A 22,492-nucleotide genomic window follows, 5' to 3' on the forward strand; every position below is an offset into this window, starting at 1 on the left:
GCACTAACCGGTCTTCAACTGCTGTAGCACCAAGCAGGATAAGTCCCTTTTCTATCTGCTCATATGCCTCAGCCAGTTTCTTCTCCCGATCCCGAAGGGCCAGTTTGGCCTCCTGCAAATGCTTCTGTACATTCTCGTATTCTTCACAGGTGAATTTCTTATACGCTACACATAACGTTCGCAGGCCCTCCTAAAGGAAATTATTTTAAAAGCACAGAGACGTGTTCACTGAAAGTCTTCTGGAGATTTTCAGTTCTGCAGGTTATAATTTAGGTTTCTGCCTCGTGCAGTGGTTTAATTGATGAGGTTAGAATGCAAGTTTATCGACTGCCTTGAGCAAGGCAACAATTTGGTTAACTTGAACGTTGCCTCTGGAGAAGGCTATGAGAAAGCTGGAAACCCAACTTCTCTACAGTTTTGGGAAAAGAAAGAAAGAAAATACTGCTGATAGAGGTGGACAAACCAACTATGGCTTCCATCAAAAACCCATATGTGACAAGCAGAACTACAAGATTCTTGGGTATCTCTAAAAATTTATGCTGAGTGTGTGGCCTCTCACAAAAAGTGCACTGAAGGATAATGGAAGTCAACACAATGATGACTTCCTCATTTACACTTTACTATCATTCCCTTATTTAGGCACCTTTGCCCTTACAAACTGACTTTTGCAGCTTTCTGCCTTGAATGCACACAATTTGCACATAATAAATGCCAAATGCTGGATCTTACCACTGCGTTGCGCTCAACTCTTGATCTAATCTGGTCTATTTTGCCTTCTGCAACTCTGGGGAAAATAGACGAATCTGCTCCTTTACAAAACAGAAATATTTCTCCTGGAAATGTAAGCAAAACAAAATTTTAAAAGTGGGTTAAATGCCGATAAAGCCCTTGCTGTTCTGAACCAGTTTCAAAGGATAGCACGGGGGAGTGGCTGGGTACAAGGATATCAAAGAAGGATGTCAAAAACACCAGAGTGATTAGCTCTAGTATTATTAAAAGACTTACAGCAAAGTAGCCTGGCAGGTCTCCTAGCCTCTGCAGACGCAGGATAGACAACGCAGCAAGGAGATGGCTTGTCCGCCCCGGGTCTGCAAAGGCTAGGAGACCTAGAATGCTTTCTTTAATAAAAATCTAGAACTGATCACTCTTTGGTATCTTTGCACTCAACCACTCCCATGATCCCTCCTTTGGGCCTATGGTTCAGAACCCTTGCCACCAAAATATTTTAAAAAGTCTTCTTATGAAACAGCTTTTTGAAATTATAACACTCTATATTAAATGGACTCAAATTAAACAGAGTCAAAATTACAAGCATACTACAGTCGTACCTTCGTTTTCTAACAGCTTAGTTTTGGCTCCCGAATGCCACAAACCCAGAAGTGACTATTGCAGTTTGTGAACTATTTTTGGAAGCCGAACGTCCGATGGGGCTTCTGTGGCTTCCGATTGGCTGCAGGACCTTCCTGCAGCCAATCAAAAGCCATGCTTTGGTTTCTCAATGTTTTGGAAGTCGAACGGACTTCCGGAAAGGATTCCATTCGACTTCCAAGGTACGACTGTATTCGAAAATATGACGGAACAGTAGAAAACGGCAAAAATCAAGAAAGGCTAAAGATTTGTGATAATCTGAGGCCCTTCTTCATGTACTCCCTTCCACAATAGGTCTGGAGGGTGAGAACGGGGCCTTTTTGGCAGGGGCTCCCTGCTTGTGGAATGCTCTCCCCAGGGAGGTTTGCCTAGCGCCTTCGCTACATATCTTTATGTGAGGAGCAAAAACATTCCTCTGTAGCCAGGCCTTTGGCTGATAAAAAAGTCTACGGCCGTTTAAATGTGTCTGTGGGAGGGGAGTGGTATTTGTTGTTGTTGTTGTTGTTGTTGTTGTTGTTGTTGTTGTTGTTGTTGTTGTTGTTATAATAGGTATTTGTGTTTTCATTTTGTACTTTTATTTGATAAAGCGCCCTGTGATCTTCGGATGAAGGGCAGTATATAAATTAAATAAATAAATAATAGATTTCAGACTTAAACCAAGTTCCCAAGAGCTTAGGGACTAGACTTTCTCTTTTCTTTAAGTACCTTTTGCCGATTTAACTATCACACTCATTCGTCTCCTTACAGAATCAAAACTAAGGATTTCCAATAGTTCAAACCTAAAGGGGAAAAAACAAGGACATGTTGTAATAACGTATTTTTTTATATCCACACACGCACACACACACGGAGTAAAACAGATGTAAATCCATGGTCCCTGTGAGATAAACAAAGCATTTAATTAAACTCCATACCCTTGGCTCAAAATCCAAACTGACAGACTTGCAAATCACCCCCGTAATAAACCATACACTCAACTAAGCAAAGTGTTTTTCTCAAAGTTAACTTTTTAAAAAGCATTAAAGACAAAACATACTTATGTACAGGACAACGGTGCACAACTTACCTTTCAATATTATTTTCTCGATTCAAGATTTCCATAAAATTGTCCTTCAGTCTTAAATAGGTGTAACCAAGCCTGAAATTCAACCGTAGATACACATCAGAAGTTACAACAACTAACTGTATGCCACCAAGTTTACAGTAGACTGAACTGTGTGGCAGGTTGTGTATTACTAGAAACAAACTTCTCTAAATTTCATTTACAGATCACACAAGTTATTATTTGCTCAAGCTGGCTCAAGATTTCTCTGTGGTTCTGTTTCTCATTTCAGTGTTTTGAGAACAATCCTACCACATAAGCTGCTCCCACAGTTCAGGACCGTTACTTTCCACCGCTTTCCAAAAACACTGTTCTTTTGGCTCCCCCTGTACTCTTGCATGGACATACAGACACACCTAAGTACCTCATCTGTGGCATTTTCACCACACCCAAATGACAACAATCAAGTAAGTATACGATGAGGATGGTATTAATCTTTTCCTCCCCAAAATATATGGGCACAGAAGTACCTAGACCTACAGACACCTGGACCTGATTAAAGCCTGCTTCATAACAAGTAGATTATCCCCATTTGATAAGTTATCATCCCTGCCCCAATCCAGGATGTTCCCATTGCAAAACATACCTGCTTCAAAGCTCTTAAGGCAAAACACTCCCTCACTTTGACCACCTGCTCTAATATTGTGCTGGCAGGAATAGCAGAGTAGTTCTTAGTGTCCCATTACACATATGGCCTGTAAAGCTGTACAGCTGTTGTGCTGTACCTTGTAATGAAATTCTACCTTTCTGTTTCTTGTCCATGCTCTCTCTACCTGCAGGCCTCCCCCTTCCACTAATGTTAACAGTTCTACCAGATCTGAGCCACACAAGTTCTCTTCAGGAACAGTAACCGGGTTTGAGAAAGCAGAAGAAAAGTTTATTTTTCCACAGAGACATTCAAACAACACCTCCCACGCAGCAAGGCCTGACCTCTCCCCCCCTCTCCATTTCCTGTGTCCTCCTTACTTTCATTTTACCCTCAGCACATCTCTCACTTCAGGGACACCTTCACAAAGATATATCTCCCCAGTGGCTGCCTTTGGAGTTACTATCAAAGGAAAAGAGTCTCTGCTCTCACACAAGCTGGAAAAAAGGCATTATGGTCCATACCTCTGAATCCCTTCAACTAAAGCAACTTCATCAGGGGACGATGAAATATACACGGCAGACCTCCCCGACAGCTGTGCTTTCTTCAACCCATCCACGTTGTCATCTTCCTTCACTTGAACGGTGTGACAAAGGCACAGAGCACGGAAAAAGAGTTCTTCTCTGTCCTAATAAAGAAGAAGAGGAGTTTGGGCTTGATATCCCGCCTTTCACTCCCCTTAAGGAGTCTCAAGGTGGCTAACAATCTCCTTTCCCTTCCCACAACAAACACTCTGTGAGGTGAGTGAGGCTGAGAGACTTCAGAGAAGTGTGACTAGCCCAAGGTCACCCAGCAGCTGCATGTGGAGGAGCGGGGAAGCGAACCAGGTTCACCAGATTACAAGTCCACCGCTCTTAACCACCACACCACGCTGGCTCCCAAGAAGAATGCTGCTAACACAGATTTCCAACTCCGAGGGAATTAGCAACCACATTTAATACTTTGCACATGTAACAGTAGCAGCTGAACAGACTAGATTGCCATGCATTATTTAAGTTCACACAGTAAATTCTTTTGGTAAGTTAAAGGTTGTTTGTGGGAGGAAAGTTGCCCATCCTACTCTCTGGCGTCACCTGAGATGCTTTAAAGGCCTCTACCTCTACGGACTAAGTTAGGGACGCGGGTGGCGCTGTGGGTTAAACCACAGAGCCTAGGACTTGCCAATCAGAAGGTTGGTGGTTTGAATCCCCGTGACGGGGTGAGCTCCCGTTGCCAACCTAGCAGTTCGAAAGCATGTCAAAGTGCAAGTAGATAAATAGGTACCGCTCCGGTGGGAAGACAAACAGCGTTTCCGTGCGCTGCTCTGGTTCACCAGAAGTGGCTTAGTCATGCTGGCCACATGACCTGGAAGCTGTACGCCGGCTCCCTTGGCCAATAAAGCGAGATGAGCGCCGCAACCCCAAAGTCGGCCACAACTGGACCTAATGGTCAGGGATCCCTTTACCCTTTACCTTTAGAGACTAAGTGGGACCCTCCTAAGCAATGCAGGATGCTGTTGTTTCCCCTTAGTACCCTAGAGTCCTCCCTATCTCTGGACTCTCATTTATGTTTCAAACCAGTTCATCTTGGAACAACAGTGACTTTATTAAGAAGCTACCATTGGAATAGAAAAGGATTGCAAATGATTTAGCATACTGAATAGATAAATTGCTGTAAGCTACTTTAATTTGAAGTGTTTTTGTCTTCGCTAGCTTATTTGGAGCAAGGGTATCCTTCAGCTTTGCAAACTATTATTTGTAAATATTATGAGCAACAGTTCTTGAGTTATAGCAAAGCAGGAATGTTGTATTAACAAAGAGGAGGAAATGGAACATTCTGAAAGCAAAATTCCTACCTGACAAAAAGCTACTTTATTTAACTGAGCCCCCCAAGTGTCATGTTTTCGGTATTTAATAATAATAATAAAAATCTTCGTACTTTGCCACTTCCTCCTGGGGAAGAATCAATCATATCAATACCAGCAGAATCCGGGAGAATTTGGCCATTACAGATGACATGAGGAACATACACATGGCCCTCAATGCAGCATTCTATGAACTCCATATTGTTCTCTGTTAAGGTCCCTGTTTTATCTGTGAAGACATATTCAACCTGAAGAGAAACAGATAGAACAATTAAGAATTAAAACAAGAAGAACAGAGCTGGGGGGCAAGGCAGGGGAAGTCAGATATTTCAATAGATGAAGGTTTTATGTGATACTTTTTTGTCCTTTGTCCTTGAAAAAGCATGCAGTACTTTTCTTTTCCAGGTGAGGCATAGGAACTTCTAGCCCATGGACTTAACCTGGTTCACCAGAACTCTTTATTCAGTTCTCAGCATTATCCGTATGACACTGAAATGCATCCAATTCTGGGCACCACCACTTAAGGAGACTGACAAGCTGGAAAATGTGCAGAGGAGGGCAACCAAGATGGCCAAGGGTCTGGAAACCATGCCTTATGAGGAACGGTCGAGGGAGTTGGGTATGCTTAGCCTGGGAAAGAAGAATTTGAGAGATATGAAAGCCATCTTCAGATGGCTGTCACATGGAAGATGGAGCAAGCTTGTCTTCTCCTACTCCGGAGAGTAGGGCTTGATCCAATGGATTCAAGTTACAAGAAAGGAGATTCTGACTAAACATCAGGGATAACTTTCTGACAGTAAGAGCTGCTCGACATTGGAACAGACTCCCTCAGGAAGTTGTGGACTCTCCTTCTTTGGAGGTTTTTAAGCAGAGAAGAAGAAGAAGAAGAAGAAGAAGAAGAAGAAGAGGAGGAGGAGGAGGAGGAGGAGGAGGAGGAGGAGTTTGGATTTGATATCCCGCTTTATCACTACCCGAAGGAGTCTCAAAGCAGCTAACATTCTCCTATCCCTTCCTCCCCCACAACAAACACTCTGTGAGGTGAGTGAGGCTGAGAGACCTCAAAGAAGTGTGACTAGCCCAAGGTCGCCCAGCAGCTGCATGTGGAGGAGCGGGGAAGCGAACCTGGTTCACCAGATTCTGAGTCTACTGCTCTTAACCACTACACCACACTGGCTTGAGGTTGGGTGGTCTTCTGTCACGGATGCTTTTGTTGAGATGACCTCCGGGGTCCCTTCCAATTCTACAGTTCTATGATTCTATGACACACTGCCTTTTCTTGTCCCATTGTACAGAGAGCTGGCCATGCAGGAAGAGGTATTTCCAAGTAGAATGGTCTTCTCAATATCTGCAGGAATCTAAATATCAGAAACAGCTGCAAGATTTGTAGGATAAATTGTGCGTGACTTGTTACCTGCCCCAACTCTTCATTCAGGTCAGACGTATTCACCAGCGGCCCTTCACCTGTTTCTTCATCAAACATTTCTTCATCCCAGGTAAGAAAATAAGAACCAAGAAACTTCTGCATTTCTACTGTGACGTACATGGATACAGGAATGATGTAGTTGAAAAGAACCATGAAGGCAAGGAAATCTGTAAATGCTGTAATAAACTGCCAAGGCGGCGGGGTTGGGGTTGGGGGGACAAAAGCAAAGAATTTATTTGGATATACAGTAACAGCAAGAATCACATCTTAGGTGCAATCAAGCAGTTGGATCGACTTCTATCAAACATGCATAGGATTGCACTCTTAGGTTGCAATCCTAAGTACATTTACTGAGAATAAGTCTTATTAATGGCTGCACTGTTAGACATTTGAGATATATAACTTAACTCCCTCTCTTTCATCCCAGCATAAAATTCTGCCTCATCCAAAATATTCACTGATCTGCTCTGCAAAAACAATCTTTAGATTTATTATATTGTTTATACTCTAAAATACATATTTTTAAATTGTAGGTGTATCATGAAGAAATATCAAGTAGTTAGCTTAGGCCCAGTGCAGCCATAATGGGCTTACTCTAATAAACTACTGCTTGTTGATACATGAAGAATTGACAAGTTCAAGCACATTCTCCTCCTTGCCTAGCCTTCTGTTCCTTTGTGCGCAGACCTGCAGACATGACTTCTATGTTTCTTAAACTAGTTTTCCACGACATCCCAAGCAGGAAACTGGTTTGAGCATTTCCTTCTTTCCAGTTCATCCCTTGTTCATGTGCTAAAAAAACTGTGGTTTTTTGAGCAGCCCAATTCACATGCACTTTGCCAGTGCTTTTAACTAACAGAAGCCCCAAAGAAGATACACAGAAAGAAAAAGCTTCTTTATTCAGATTATCCTGTAGGATTGGAAGGGTGGCGGAGCAAAGAATGTTCCATTTTATTTGCAAAGGAAGAACACTCTTGAAGGCATTCCCAAGCAATGTAGTTATTGGAGATATGTAAGGGCAGAAATACACCAAAACTGCATTATCATCATCATCGTCGTCGTAATCATATGCCATAAGTTGCAGCAACAATGCCACATAGGTGACAGTAAGGCTTCCATCAATGGAACAGGGAGAAAAGCCATTTTCAGCAATTCCTCCCTCCTCCTCAGAGGGTATGGGAAATCTTCAGAGCAAATTTAGTGAGGCACTGAGGGAGGGGGAAATAACTGAAAATCACTTCCTTTCCCATTCTACTGACAGAAGCCTTATCATCAGCTGTATTGACACTACTGCACAAAACCTTAAATCTTTTATTAAACCTCAAGTTATTCACATACCACATTTCTTTTCCGTTCCAGTTCTGTTTTCTCATTATACCAAGGCTCATCGCGAAACTGTTCACTTTGCCACACATATTTCAGGACAGTATTTATTAGTGATTTACTGATCAGAATACAGAGGTATACAATAAGAAATACATTCATGGATCTGAAACAAATGAGAGGAAAAGGTTTTTAGCATAAGTAAAAAAAGAGATTTTTTAAAATATATGTTAGCATGCTTTTGATTTAATCTAAGCTTTCCCCACCCTCCATGTAAATTTGACATATCTAACAAATGCAGCAAAAGTCCTTTTGCAGAAAAGGCATTTGCAATTCATAACAGGGAATAAAGGATTGCACAGTGCATATTACAAAGGTTATCAGTGCTTTTGATGAATCATGACCCACATGTATTATTTTGGTTTTGATAGGTGGACAAATGGGCAAATATCCCTCAGGCTATGCACTATAAACCAAACTTTCTACATCCTCGGTTCAACACCAGTTATGATCAGCTCATTCTTCTGGGATGACAGGGCTAGTTGTGAAATTGCCATGACCAAAACCATTATCTTTGTCTGCACAGTACTAACATGTGCATGCAAAGGCATTTCCAAAGAATTCACACTCCCACTTTTCTTCTCAGGAACATGGGAGTAGTGTCTTACATAGGACTGTCACTATTTCATTCTCACAACAAACCTAAAAAAGTACCCCTGCCCGTACTGGCCAGTCTTGACAGACTCTAGGGTTGTGCGCCCATCTCACTCAAGAGGCCGGGGGCCAGCGCTGTCCGGAAACACTTCCGGGTCACGTGGCCAGCATGACATCGCTGCTCTGGCGAGCCAGAGCCACACACGGAAACGCTGTTTACCTTCCCGCTAGTAAGCGGTCCCTATTTATCTACTTGCACCCAGGAGTGCTTTCGAACTGCTAGGTTGGCAGGCACTGGGACCGAACAACGGGAGCGCACCCCGCCGCAGGGATTCGAACCGCCGACCTTTCGATCGGCAAGTCCTAGGCGCTGAGGCTTTTACCCACAGCACAAACCTACAGGCGAGGTTAAGGGGGAAAGTACATAAATGAATATGCAACATGCTGCAAGACTGAACGATAATCTGATTGCCCCGGTCCAGATCTAACAATCCAGAAAGGTGTTTTAAATTTGTGCATTTGGCTGTTTCCAGAAGCAAACCAGTGAAGGAGGAACTGGCGGGCCTTTCAGAGTTGTGTTATATTACATGCATTTTGCATAAACCACTATGTGGTTAATGGCAAGCACTGATCACCCAGTATAGTTAAGAGGTGCCCCCAAACTTGTACTCCAATGATGGGAAATCATGACTGCTACGAAGACAAAGCAAGAATTTTGTTCCCCCAATTCTTCTCCGGCTCAGATGCAGTGGTAGTTTCCTTGCAGATGGTAAGTCATTGGGAAAAGACTCTCCCACCCCACTCCCTTCTCTAACAGACTGGTATGCGGCAATGCAGCACCCAAGAGCCCTATGGGGAAACTGTGCATTTTTTGGGATATTAGGGGCTTTGAAGGATGGCATGTGCTACATTGCAGCATGGCAGACCACCCAAGAGCGGAAGGCCCCTCCTTTTCTTCTCCCTATAGCTTGTTGCTGCCATTGGCTGTGCCAGTACCCTATTAAGTAAGGTTTAAGGCAGGCATGTTCAAAGTCCTTTGGGGGGGGGCTAATTTAGCCCCCCAGCCGGTTTTATCTGGCCCCTGTGGCAGTTTATTTATTGGGGTCAAATCCTAAAACAAAACAAAAAACTCAACAACTTTGGGGTAAAATCGTAAAAAAAGGTCGGCCCTGACCCATGTTCACTTCATCAAATCTGGCCCTCTTTGAAAAAAGTTGGGACACCCCTGGTTTAAGGGAAGGGGTTTATGGGGATTGGTGGATATGAAGTGGATCCAATTTGGTTCAGAAATAAGCCCAAATATTTCCCAGTATAATGTATGAGACAAACTCATGCTTGTCTAAAAGAACCAGACAAGTACAAACAGGAATAGCATCAGAAGCACGGCTTTTCCCCCAGCTAGAACTCACTGGAACTGCGTTCCGGCACCTCTCAGTTTGGTGCCATTATAAGAGAACAAGGAAGGTGAGTTCCGGCATCTCTTTTTCTAGAAAAATAGCATGGATCAGAACCTTTTCAAAGCTAGCAGTTTTAAACTGGCAATCAAGTGATGACTGTATCCCAATGTGTACGAACAAACAACAGAAGAACAAAACCTTCATAGCAGGCTTACGACACGATTAGTTATTTCCAAAACAAACAAACACTGATAGGGGGTTTTCGCTGCTTCACATCATGCAGACATTTCCTTTCCTTTCCCGCTTCCTACTGATCTTGCCCACACATATTTGCACATTAGAAGCACTCATAGCTTTACTTTTCCACAGCAGATCGTTTCTGAGATTTTGATTGGTAGTTCAATGCCATTTTTGTTTCCATGCCAGTGTAGATAGCAACACCTGGAACAAACAGAAATACTATTTCATCCAAAAAAAATATGGATGTGGGTGCATGTGCATATTATGTAATATTACACACAACCGCTAGCTAATGCAGCTAATTACAAATTCTATTAAAAAGGATAGGATTGTGTAGGAGACACAGCTGTGGGCCTGATTTAGTGAGTCTGTTAATGGATGCATTAACAACTGCATACATTCAGCTGCGGGGCTCAGCTGAAACTGGAAGTGGTGGGATAATATTTGTTCAAGTTTTTTTTTGGGGGGGGGGGGCTTTAGGGCAATAAAACACATCTAGCATTTTAGCAGATTTCTTCCGGAAAGGCACAAAAAATGTTCATCCGTTCAGACTGAGGGCAATGCTGATGTAGGCATCATTTCCCTTACTAGCTCTGTTTCCCCTCCATAATCATATTACCAAATCGGATTGGCTACATAATGTAATGCCATAATTACTGTATGACAACCCCCAATTTGATGAGATGGCCAGTGTGACGAAATCTGGGGAGAAGACAACCCAGAAAAATGGCAACAGACTAAGAAGCATGGAAAGAACAACAACAAGCAGCGAATATTTGCAGAATTAAGTAATTATTCAGGAATGATTTGATTTCAAGAACACTATTTTCAGCCCCCAAATATAATATATATTAATATATTAAGTGTTATTGAAATTAAACCATCGTCACCACCATCAAAACAGATAACAGTCCTTTTCAGTGGGTTGTTTCCCCCCACTTCTTATTTTTTTAGCAGAATATCCTCTGTACGACATCAGAAGATGCTGCTGAAACTTAAATCTTCTCATTTATATCTCTGAAATAGGACTGTTATTGCTTCTATAGTAATTTACCAAATATTTTCTCTGTGTTCTTCAACGTAGCTCCTCTAAGAAGCACATTTTCAGATCCCAATGGCCTACAAAGGTAATAATATTAATTAACTGTCTGAAGTGGCAGAATGAAGGCAGTGTTTTAAACACAAGATAAATAAGGTTAAGTTTAGAAAAGAAAATAAGTTCACATTTCTGAAATGGCGGGCACCTCCAGATGACAATTATATTGAGCATTCATCCTGATTCACCTGTACGGAAGTTATATGTTTTCTTCAATGCTAAAAGCAGGTCATGCAATTGGTACAATCCTGAAACTTCTTATTAAAAAGTCCTTTCCAGTATAGTAGGATAAGAGCTTTACTCATAAATGTGAGGATTCAATTCAGGGCTTTTAAAAAATATACTTATTTTTACGTACAAGCCTTATTAGCTGTATTTTAATAAAAATTGTTCAGGGTGGCATTTAAAAAAAGCATACAAATGCATAATAAAACAGCATGACATCAGTAGAAAGACTACAACCAGCGTATAAACCCATAAAATATTAAAAGGAAATGCCACTTGAACTCAATATGGATGGCATTAATCTTTCTTTAGCATTTCAGCACTTAAGCACTGGCAACCTTAGCAGAAGATTTTAATCTAAGACCATCAGTGCTTTGAAAACCAAAATGTTCTATAAACTCAAGTAGTGCGGTTAACCAGCTAAAAAAGAACTTCTGCGCATTCTAAGAACAGCACATTAAAGGCTTTTTAAAAAGGACTCACTTAGAGTATACTCATTTTTATGGTTGGTTGCACTTGAGGGTTGGAGTAGGATGGGGGCAGATTATTAGCCACAATTTCATTCTGGTAAAAGCAAGACAAGGGTGTTCACCAATCCTATCATCTAACTTTGTATTTAGCTGCCAAAATTTCAGCATCTGTTCCTCCACTGGCAGCTTCAATGGAAGCCCCATAGAGTTTTGTCCCCATACACAGTGCGCAGCCATACATAATCAAGTCCTTTTTGTGTCATGTTCAACTATGTGCCTTTCATTCCCTGGTGATCTGATCCCTGATAATAATGAACAAAGGTGTGGGAGCAGGGAAAAACAGGTGGGCAGAAAGGGATTCGCATCAGGCTCTTGGCCCAGCTTTTTCAGGATAATGAAGCCACCATCTCAAAGAAAACTCAGTGCTCCTGATAGTCTTCATGCCCATTCTTTACATCTGCTTTTCTCTGCTACAACGTGCCACGGTTTCACTTGTTTTGTTGCATATATTCCGAATTTAACTAGCCCTGACAGGTGCACATGCATGCACTGATTTTTTAAAAACAATATTTCTACGCAACCCCAATACCTAAGTTCTCTGGGTGACGCTGATAAAAATTATTAAAATGCAATATATTGCAGCACAAATTAAGTGATAAAATCAAACACCATCAGGTCTTTAAAACTTTTTAAGGGTGGAGGAAAAAAACTGCCTGGCAGGTTGTCCTATAGTATTTGCTTATGGTAAGGATTGAATAACCCAGGCATTGCATGTTTTAAGTCCTACCTTGCAACAGGCTCATCTCTGTCATGGTAAACATTTATTCGACCAACAAATCTGCAAGAGGAAAAACAGATTAGGAAATACCTCAATATCATTATGCCTGTAGGAATGCAGAGAAGAGGATTCCAGTAATTGTACAGCCTTGCATGCAAATAAGCCTTGTGATCTGATTCAACCTAACACCTGCAATTATATGGGAAGATTTCTTCATTATGAATTTTATATACAGTGGTACCTTGGGTTAAGAACTTAATTCGTTCTTGAGGTCCGTTCTTAACCTGAAACTGTTCTTAACCTGAGGTACCACTTTAGCTAATGGGGCCTCCTGCTGTTGCCGCATTCTGTTCTCATCCTGAGGTAAAGTTCTTAACTCGAGGTATTACTTCTGGGTTAGCAGAGTCTGTAACCCGAAATGTTAGTAACCCGAAGTACCACTTTATCCCCCTTTTTGCTCGAAAATATTACAGTGGTACCTCTGGATGCGAACGGGATCCGTTCCAGAGCCCCGTTCGCATCCAGAAGTGAAAGCAACCCACGTCTGCGCGGGTTGTGATTTTCTGCTTCTGCAGATGCGCGTGACGTCATTCTGACCGTCTGCGCATGCGTGAGTGGCAAAACCCGGAAGTAACGTGCTCCGTTACTTCCGGGTCGCCGCAGCGCGCAACCCGAAAATACTTATCCCGAAGCTACTTCAACCCAAGATATGACTGAATTACTATTTAAACAACAACAACAACCTTTCTGCTGATTCCAAACCCCACCCCCTTGCTGATCAAATGGAGTATCAGAGAGACAGCAGCAACCATATAGCAGCAGCAGCAGCTCCAGCCTGCAAGCAGTCACTTTTTCTTTGAGGCACTTCCTGTTTCTTTCTCTAGCTGGCATCTGGTAAAACTGGTAAAAGTAGTTGTTGATGTTCCTGCCTCTACACACCTCTGCTCAATCTATCTCAATTACAATGTCACTCAAAGCATTCTCACCTAATTATCAGTTATAGACACACATTCACCTGTGAGAATTAAGGTGTTTTCTTTATGCCTGCCAGCACTAAGCTGGGAGTCAGGATACACACACACACAGTTCTCCAAAGGAAGAGAGAGAAGGTAAGAGACAGGAACCAGCTCAACTGTACTAAATATGCTGCTTAGATAATAACAACAACAATAACAACAAATTTTATTTGTACCCCGTCCTCCCCGGCCGGAGCCGGGCTCAGGGCGGCTAACAGCATATAAATGACACAGTATACATAATTATGGGACAATTGACAATTCAGGAAAATAATTACCACATGTTCTTACTTATAAAGATCAGGCTGAGGTTGTTCACATTCAATGGTAGCATGCAATGTGTCAATATCCTGTTCGCTTTGAAAGGCTTTTGTATCTTGGACAGCATAATACGTCTAGAAAGGACAAGAAAGTGTAGTTCAGTATCAAGTCAAGGTATTTATGAAACTGAAGTGAGAATTTTGAAAATGGAGGGGGAGACCCAAATCATCATCTGTCATGAGTGCGATGGTCAACTATTGTAAAATTCTGCAATTCTAAATCATTACGAGGTTTCCATAGCACATTGCAAAGTGAGTCAAATATTAATAGAAAACTACAATCACCATGCCTGCCAAGTTTTAAACTGTTGCAGCAGCCCATATTTACAAACAGGAGCAATCAAATTTTTCAAGCGTGTTCCCAAATGTGATTGTTTCGTTTATTAACAGAATATGTTCTATCTGCCCTTGACAAAACTGTAAAAACACAGGGGAATGTTTTATATTCTTTTACAATGACAAAATCTACAACCCTACAAAATAAAATTCACTAGTCATACCTTGGAAGTCAAACAGAATCCGTTCCAGAAGTCTGTTAGACTTCCAAAAAGTTCGAAAACCAAAGCGTGGCTTCTGATTGGCTGCAGGAAGCTCCTGCAGCCAATTGGAAGCCGCGTTGGATCACTCACTTCCAGATTTCGATCGTTCGGGAGCCGATTTGTTCAGGCTTTTGAGATCCAAGGTACAACTGTATAAGGATAACAAGTTTAAGCTATTCTCTCTAATAGTCATATGTACATTATTTAGTGAAGAAGCCTTCAATGCCTATCTTTAACCCTTATATTGACATTTCATCAAATGCTGTTCACCTTATGACTGGATTCACCATCCAAACTTGCTGTCGTAACAAAACATGTTCCATCTGCCCGACTACTGGACAAAAATATTAAGTCACAAGGGAATGTTTCGTCTTCTTTTACCATTACAATATCTCCAACCTGGGAAGAGAAGAGTGTAAACAGTCAATGTTTAAGAAAGCATTTTAAGTGGTCAATCCCAAGTGTCTTAAAAAACGAAAATCCACTGTTGTCCCTGTCTTTCTTGCAGTTGCCTGTGCCTCAGGGACTGAGGCAGCAATCCCATACATCTTGTATGAGAATAAGTGCTCTTTGATGCGGTAAGACTTGCTTCCAAGTAAACATTCACTGCCAGTTCCTACTACGGCAATGGCTATCAAGTCTACCTGCAGAGGTTAAAAGGGAGTTAACAACAGCTATTAATTACAAATGCATAAGAAGTTATCCATGCTGTAACATAATTAGTATACCCTTCTGTGGATTCTATGAACATAGGTAACCTTTCAGCAAACTATCATTTTTAGGACTGCAAAAAGAAAAGAAAAGGTTGCTTTTAAAAAAACAAAAACCAACAACAACCAAATGTCCAAAATTATCCTGTTGCATTATTTCAGAACAAGGCACTTCTATACGGTGTGTGTGTGTGTGTGTGTGTGTGTGTGTGTGTGTGTGTGTGTTTAAGCTCTGCTTAAACTAGAGCAGGATGAAAAATGTGAGCACATTTCTACCAAAAATACAGTCATTTTTCATGTTCTTGTTGGAGTAAAATAATATGCAAAACTCTGTTTCTCTCTCTCTCTCTCTCTCCAGAGGAATGAGACAGAATCATCTGGCACAGCCTTCTCATTGACCTACTTGGCAAACAAAATAACCTTTCAAAGAATTTTAAATGAGATAATTTACAAAGATGTGATCAATTCTTTTCCTAGCCATGGCAACTAACGAACACCCATGTTTGGAAGCACTATACCTCAAAATACTAGATATTAAGGAGAAACAACAGGGGAATGCTGTGCTTTCAAGAACTAAAATAAAACAAGTGTTTCAGGCAGCCATCAAGCTATGCACTCATCTAGAAAACTGCATTTTATTCCCTGCTCAGCCCTTGTTTTTCATTTTCCCCACTCCAACAGTTAGTTAGCATTCCATGCTCATTAAGCCTGCTCAGTTCTCAATGAGCTATTTTAGGGTAGCTGTCGTTTTCCGCTTTGGGTTTCCTGACAATTTCTGAATTACAGAAATTAAAGGCAGAAATTCCTATGTGGAAGTGGCTTCCATGATGTAATTTTTTTAACATATGGAATACCCTATACTTCTTAATACAATTAAGCTTGATAGCTTAAGATTTGTTCAGTGTCCCTCCCCCATTTAAAGAAGGACTAACCTCTGACTAAAACTTTGCCAACTGCAGTTGTGGCACTCCACATGAGATGCCATTTCCAAGGTGGTTATCACTCATGCCACTGCTGGATTTTTAGTAACCAATTTTAAAGGTATACACCTGTGTACTCAGTACTTAACATCAACCACTAAAAGGCCACAAGTGATGCTGCTCTCTTATGGGTCACCTAGCTCCCGCCACCACTGTTGCATATTTTTAGTGACAGATGAGGATCCCAAAATAACTATTTCTCTATTTGCATCCTGATCCTCTTTTTGAAGCAAAGTCTTCACCCTGGTTCATAAAAGACTCTGCTGTGTTCTACCGTAGCCCACCTGATACATGGGACTAATTTTTCTTTTAAAGGCAGGCATAAACAATATTTATGAAATGAAGAAAGTTATACTGAGTATATATCATGGAGAATTGTATCCAACTCTCTCTCTTTCTGACACACCAACTCAAGTAATCTCCATCCAAGAAAGATATTGATGGCACTCACTCTGAGTTTGCGGCTCTGCTTTCTAACCAGTTTGCCATGTCGAATGAAATGAACAGGACACTGGTTCATTGCATTGTCGGCTTTGTGACGAAGCCAATCTTCATAGCCCTAAATGAAATAACCAATTAAATATTTATAATTCCCCCAAAAGGCAACCGTTTATCATTTATATTAGACTTGTAAAACATTGTTGGAGAAACTGTAATTTCAAAAGTGTAAGGTGGGGGACAGAGCAGGAGTTCAAAAATTATGATGATTGCTTGCTGACTTCTTTTTTAAAAAATGACATGACTCCAACTCAATTCGCATCCGCTCCTGATCATAATGGTGTATCACAGGGGTCAGCAAACCTTTTCAGCAGGGGGCTGGTCCACTGTCCCTCAGACCTTGTGGAGGGCCGGCCTATATTTTGAAGGGGGAAAATGAACAAATTCCTATGCCCCACAAACAACCCAGAGATGCATTTTAAATAAAAGCACACATTCTACTCATGTAAAAACACGCTGATTCCTGGACCACGGATTTAGGAGGCGACTGGGCCAGATCCGGCCCCCAGGTCTTAGTTTGCCTACCCATGGTGTATCAGATTCAAAGTTACCATACTGCTGATGGCTGAACAGTTGGTGTTGCATGCACACTTCTGGTTTCCAGAAAAACAATATCTCAGGAAATGAATTAAAAAAATTATTTTTTAAAAAAACCATGCAGAATTTATACTATCTTCACTTTTAACAGACAATGCTCTTACCTGTTTAATAGCTGTTACAGTGATGACAAAGAAAAGTGGAAGCCCACTTGTCACTGGGCTAGTTGGTGTGTCAATAATTAACTAGGAGGAAAAAAGAATTAGCATACATTTTCTAAAGAACAGCGTTGTTGTTTTTTTTTAAAAAAAGGGTCTTAAAACGTTTTTATTAGCAGCCTTTGATAAAGTACTCTGCAATCATTAAAACTGAACCATCTGAACATTAAGATGATAATGTTAGGGTGGTGCTGTGGGTTAAACCACAGAGCCTAGGACTTGCCGATCAGAAGGTCGGCGGTTCGAATCCCCACGACGGAGTGAGCTCCCGTTGCTCAGTCCCTGCTCCTGCCAACCTAGCAGTTTGAAAGCACATCAAAGTGCAAGTAGATAAATAGGTACCGCTCCAGCGGGAAGGTAAACAGCGTTTCCGTGCGCTGCTCTGGTTCGCCAGAAGTGGCTTAGTCATGCTGGCCACATGACCCAGAAGCTATACGCCGGCTCCCTCAGCCAATAAAGTGAGATGAACGCCGCAACCCCAGAGTCGGTCACAACTGGACCTAATGGTCAGGGGTCCCTTTACCTTTACCTCCATAACATCTTAGAAGAATCTGGCCACGTTGACTAATTCAACTTAATTAACTTATCAGAAGGCATGGTACTAGCGGCTACTGCACATATTATGCAGAGGCAAATCTGGCTTACCACTGAGCATACACTCGACAGGGATCTGAATTTAATCACAGACCTCCAATAAGCCTGCACGATTCAACTGTTTGCAAACATATGTTTGCTGTACACATAGCAGTGTATAAAGTGACCTTGAGCCACAGCAACACAAAGAATACCAACACAGCTTAAGCAGAACCATATACAGTACCTGGAAAGGGGAATGTTAAGTATTCAATTTTCCACTTGCAGTGAAATACCATTTAGCCTCTTGGAAAAGTATCCTACTTGTTGCATAGTCCATTGTACTGATTAGGTAACATGTTCCCTCCCCACTATCATTTTCTAATTTAACCTATGTATAGCTAAGCCCACATCCACACCATATATTTTAAGTGCTATTATACCTCTTTTAACAGTCATGGCTTACTCCAAAGAATTCTGGGAACTATAGTTAAGAGCTGTTAGGAGACCCTCCCTATCCTCTTCACAGAGCTCCATTCCCAGAGTTCCCTGGTTGTTAAACCACCCAGGAAACTGTAGTGAGGGGAATAGTTTGTGAGTGTCTAACAACTCTCAGCACTCTTAACTACAGTTCCCAGTGTTTTTGGCAGGAAACCATGACTGTCAAAGTGGTATAATAGTGCCTTAAATGCACATTGAGGATATGGCCTAAGTTTAATGGGATGTACACCCTGAAAGGCAGGGTGATATTATTACTACTACTACTACTACTAGTAGTAGTAGTAGTATTATACTGCCCTATACCTGCAAGTCTCAGGGTGGTTCACAACATAAAACATGTAAGTAAAGACAAAAACACTTCATGACAAATTCCCTTTCTATCCCTATAAAAATAAAACATAGCTGAAGACTCAAAATATTTAATTTTAGACATCCATATCAAATATGTATATCCTGTTTTAAATGAAAGAACTAAAGAAAGAAATGTGTATATCTTACCTGTACAAGAAAAATGATGAGAAAATAAAAGTTAGCTATTCTTCGGAACTGCTCAAATAAATTCTTTGGGACAAAGTTCCAAAAAGTGTACTAAAAGAAAAAGAGAGGCAGAAATGGACTGTTGATGACATGCTGTGCTTTCAAATCTATCAAATGGTATACATTAGGAACTAATGGCTTTAAAAGGGTGGGGGAATCAATTATATATAGATCCCAGTTCTGAGAAAGTTAATCAAGCTTAAATCTTGATTTACAAAGAACTTTGGCAGAGTTAACTTTGCCTGGATCAATGGCATATATAAAGTTACCGGTAACTGCTCTAAGTAAACACAAAACATATCTGCAAAGTAATATTATTATGAATTTAAGTAAATTGCATAACTTGAGGCAAGCGGTTGGCATTATTAAGCAGACTGACATATCAAATCCCAGCTTTTCAGAAGGGATGAACTTCACCTTTTTGAATTTGACAGTTATTTGAGGAACAGGGGAAGAGTGTTAGAAGAAATTCATGGAGCAACTTTGGAAGGTGTAGAAGAACGAACGCCATACTTGGATGGTCTACTCCAGCAGCAAATGATGTACCAAGAATTAACACCACAAATGCGCATGGGACCCAGAAGGAAATAACAGATGTCCTGGCTGGGGGAGGAACATCTGTATGAAGTAGGGAATTTAATAATTTCAAAATTTTTACATGGTTGAATGGCTCACGGGTGTAGCTGCCATCCTGTTGGAGAAGACTGAGAAAATCTGCTGGGAATTCAAGGGAAATTCACCTGAGATTCTTTCTAGAAATGGTTACCTATGAGATTGGGAGCTTTCCAGCAGACCCAGGCCTGGATCAAGGGAAACCATCTGCTGATCTTCATGCTAGTCCTCCTCTGGTCAGATCTAATTCTAGAGGAATAGGACAATGACTTCTCTTCTCATATTGGTCCTGGGTGATAATATCCTTCCCACGATCCTCAATTCCTGCTATACCTCCTACTCATGCTTGCCTCTTCATTTACCTTCCATCTCTACTTGAAACTACCAGCTTAAGTGTTAAGATTCACAATGGGGGTGACATCTGTCAATATCACACAAATGCTAGCAACAAAATTCCAGAAAGCTATTATTAATATTCCATCTGCAGCTGGCTAGCCACTACTGACATGCCTCTGAGCAAGTGAGCGCTCCAATACGACCTGCAGGTGACATTTACGATAAATATTAAGTCAGTAACACAATGACAGCTCTTCTGACACATGCAGAGAAAGGCCCGTAAAGCAAAGTGTCCTTTTAAATATAGCTAATAGGAAATGCAGATAGAATGATAAATTAACAATAAAATGTAACATGGAAGACTATTACTCTTATGGGTTCAACTGGCAGTGTTCGCACAGGGTAGTCCAATGTGTGTCCTCAAGGACTTTTTTGTTGGCCCTCAACAACATCTGGTGATCAGCCTTCGCGGTGCCGCTGCCTTCCCAAAGCAAGGTAAGAAGAAGAAGAAGAGTTTGGATTTGATATCCCGCCTTTCACTCCCTTTAAGGAGTCTCAAAGCGGCTAACATTCTCCTTTCCCTTCCTCCCCCACAACAAACACTCTGTGAGGTGAGTGGGGCTGAGAGACTTCAAAGTGTGACTGGCCCAAGGTCACCCAGCAGCTGCAGGTGGAGGAGCGGAGACGCAAACCCAGTTCCCCAGATTACAAGACTACTGCTCTTAACCACTACACCACACTGGGTCTCCAGTGAGTGAGGCACTGGGCTTTGGGAAGGAGGCATGAGGTATCTGATGTCCTAGATTCCTCTCGCCTCCTTCCCAAAGCCTAGTTAGCACGTTCCAACCTTTAGACAGGCGTTGGGAGGGATCTAGGACCCTGCCAGAGGTGACTCATCACAGATCAGACATGCACATTCCCGTGCCTTCTCTTGCTTCTTTTCCCTTTCCCTGGATTCCCAACTTTGGCTTGACCCTTTGACCGCACCCACCCACCACTCATCCTTTTGATTTCTATTTGCTGCTCTGGACTTCTGCCTGACCTGACGATGTACCCAATCCTGACTTGTTTGATTTAATTAACTGATTAGAAGTCACCCAGCGCTTCCCACTGACTGCTTGCAGGCCTGACCCCACAGGGTCCTGACACTGGGTTAAGAATGCTGTGATTATGATAGGAAGGGAAGAGACTGGAAGGTGTCGTTTGTCATTCAGCTGCTCACGCAGCGATAATTACAATTTGCCGCAGGTAAAGCAGCCTAGCGGCAAACTGTTCTTCTGGTCCTCTGGAAACTGCCCTGCTAGATATTTCTGAAAAATGTCTGTTATGACTGTGTATCATAAGAACAGATCAGCACCGTCTTGTAAGAGCACAGGCTAGTGACAATTTGACTACGAGCAAATTTTAATGGTGGGAAGCAACATCTACTTTTTTATTATAGTTCCTTTCCAAGCAGCTGCTGGTAAACAAAGGTAGCTCAGGAAGCAAAAAATAAAATAGTTGGTGGAAAAAAGAAAAAGGAAGCTGACACAGAGCAGAGTCAAAAGCATTAGGCAAATTATGCAAACACACACTCTACCTTTGAGGAGACTATTCTGTTATCCGGATACCTCTGTGGAATGTACGCTTCAGTGCCTGCAGGGGGTTCACGATGCCCAACATAAATAGTCCGATTGTCCACCCAATTCTCTTCTCCAGCACACTGTGGAAAAAAGAATGTGTCATTTTAGTTCAGTCTGTAGTTCTGCATAGACATGAGTCATACACTGAACTGGCTAGCCCCGTCTCTTGGCATCAGTTGATCCTTCATTCTCCAATAGCTGTCAAAATCTTAACGCCCCCCCAAAAAAAGTCTTTGCCTATCTTCTCCTGAGAGATACTTAGATGACACATAAGAGTGAGCTGTCAAAATCCTGCCTTTAATTGCCTTCAGTAAGTCCCTTACCCCTGGAGCAACAAAGGCAAACCCACACAATTCAAATCTGTTACTCTAAACGGCGAGTTTTATATTTTGTCCTCGTATTACTCTAAAAAGAAAAGAAAAGGCATGCACATCCCAGCTCTCTGAATACATATTGAGCATATTTCCCTAATCATGCGCACTGTAATCCAAGGAGCTATTTCAGGAGACTGCCAGGGCTTGCGCATATTTGGGTTTTCTCTGCAAACAGCAAAGCTGAGGGGCCACTAGTGCAGTTCTTCCAAGTTGTGAAGCTATGCGACAAATAGTTGCATCACCGCTTCTAGAAAGAGGGATTGACTATGAAGCCCTGCTTACTTGGGGAGTGTAACACATTTATTTATTCAAAAGATTTATATGCTGCCTTTCTTGGGGGCGGGGGTGCAAACTCCTGCCATGGCAGACTACAAAAGATTATGAAAACCATAAAGTATGGATGGCGAACTCTAATATGAGGACAAAAGGTAGAAGGCCTTTATCTGAAATCTTCTAAAATACATATGTACAGAAGTATACATGATTCTACACATTTTTATTTTGGGTGTATGGAATTAGTAGGACTTGTTAAGGAAAGAGTTGTTAAGACTTTA

General features: G+C 41.6%; 1 protein-coding gene across 8 annotated transcripts in view; it reads right to left on the minus strand.

Annotated features, from left to right (window-relative positions):
* The window catches only part of ATP11A (ATPase phospholipid transporting 11A), a 112,259-nt gene that overhangs the window by 31,794 nt on the left and 57,973 nt on the right, over positions 1 to 22,492 (minus strand). For 5 of the 8 annotated variants that reach the window (XR_014510434.1, XR_014510435.1, XM_083437636.1 and 2 more), the window contains exons 2-18: positions 21,522 to 21,644; positions 18,956 to 19,045; positions 17,330 to 17,410; positions 16,582 to 16,689; positions 14,711 to 14,839; positions 13,873 to 13,976; positions 12,575 to 12,625; positions 11,051 to 11,115; positions 10,116 to 10,197; positions 7,721 to 7,871; positions 6,371 to 6,568; positions 5,034 to 5,207; positions 3,581 to 3,744; positions 2,435 to 2,506; positions 2,074 to 2,147; positions 730 to 833; positions 9 to 190 (exon numbers count right to left, since the gene is read on the minus strand). Coding sequence is in view for 5 of the 8 variants with exons in the window: in XM_083437636.1 (XP_083293762.1) it covers positions 9 to 190; positions 730 to 833; positions 2,074 to 2,147; positions 2,435 to 2,506; positions 3,581 to 3,744; positions 5,034 to 5,207; positions 6,371 to 6,568; positions 7,721 to 7,871; positions 10,116 to 10,197; positions 11,051 to 11,115; positions 12,575 to 12,625; positions 13,873 to 13,976; positions 14,711 to 14,839; positions 16,582 to 16,689; positions 17,330 to 17,410; positions 18,956 to 19,045; positions 21,522 to 21,644 (1,952 nt within the window). In the remaining 3 variants the exon portion in view is untranslated. Of the gene's footprint in view, positions 1 to 4; positions 191 to 729; positions 834 to 2,073; positions 2,148 to 2,434; positions 2,507 to 3,580; positions 3,745 to 5,033; positions 5,208 to 6,370; positions 6,569 to 7,720; positions 7,872 to 10,115; positions 10,198 to 11,050; positions 11,116 to 12,574; positions 12,626 to 13,872; positions 13,977 to 14,710; positions 14,840 to 16,581; positions 16,690 to 17,329; positions 17,411 to 18,955; positions 19,046 to 21,521; positions 21,645 to 22,492 lie in introns of all 8 variants that reach the window. The other 3 variants (XR_014510436.1, XM_083437635.1, XM_083437637.1) reach the window with 1 other exon arrangement.

The sequence above is a fragment of the Podarcis tiliguerta genome, assembly GCF_965153285.1.
Source record: "Podarcis tiliguerta genome assembly, chromosome: 4".
NCBI classification, from domain to species: Eukaryota; Metazoa; Chordata; class Lepidosauria; order Squamata; family Lacertidae; genus Podarcis; species Podarcis tiliguerta.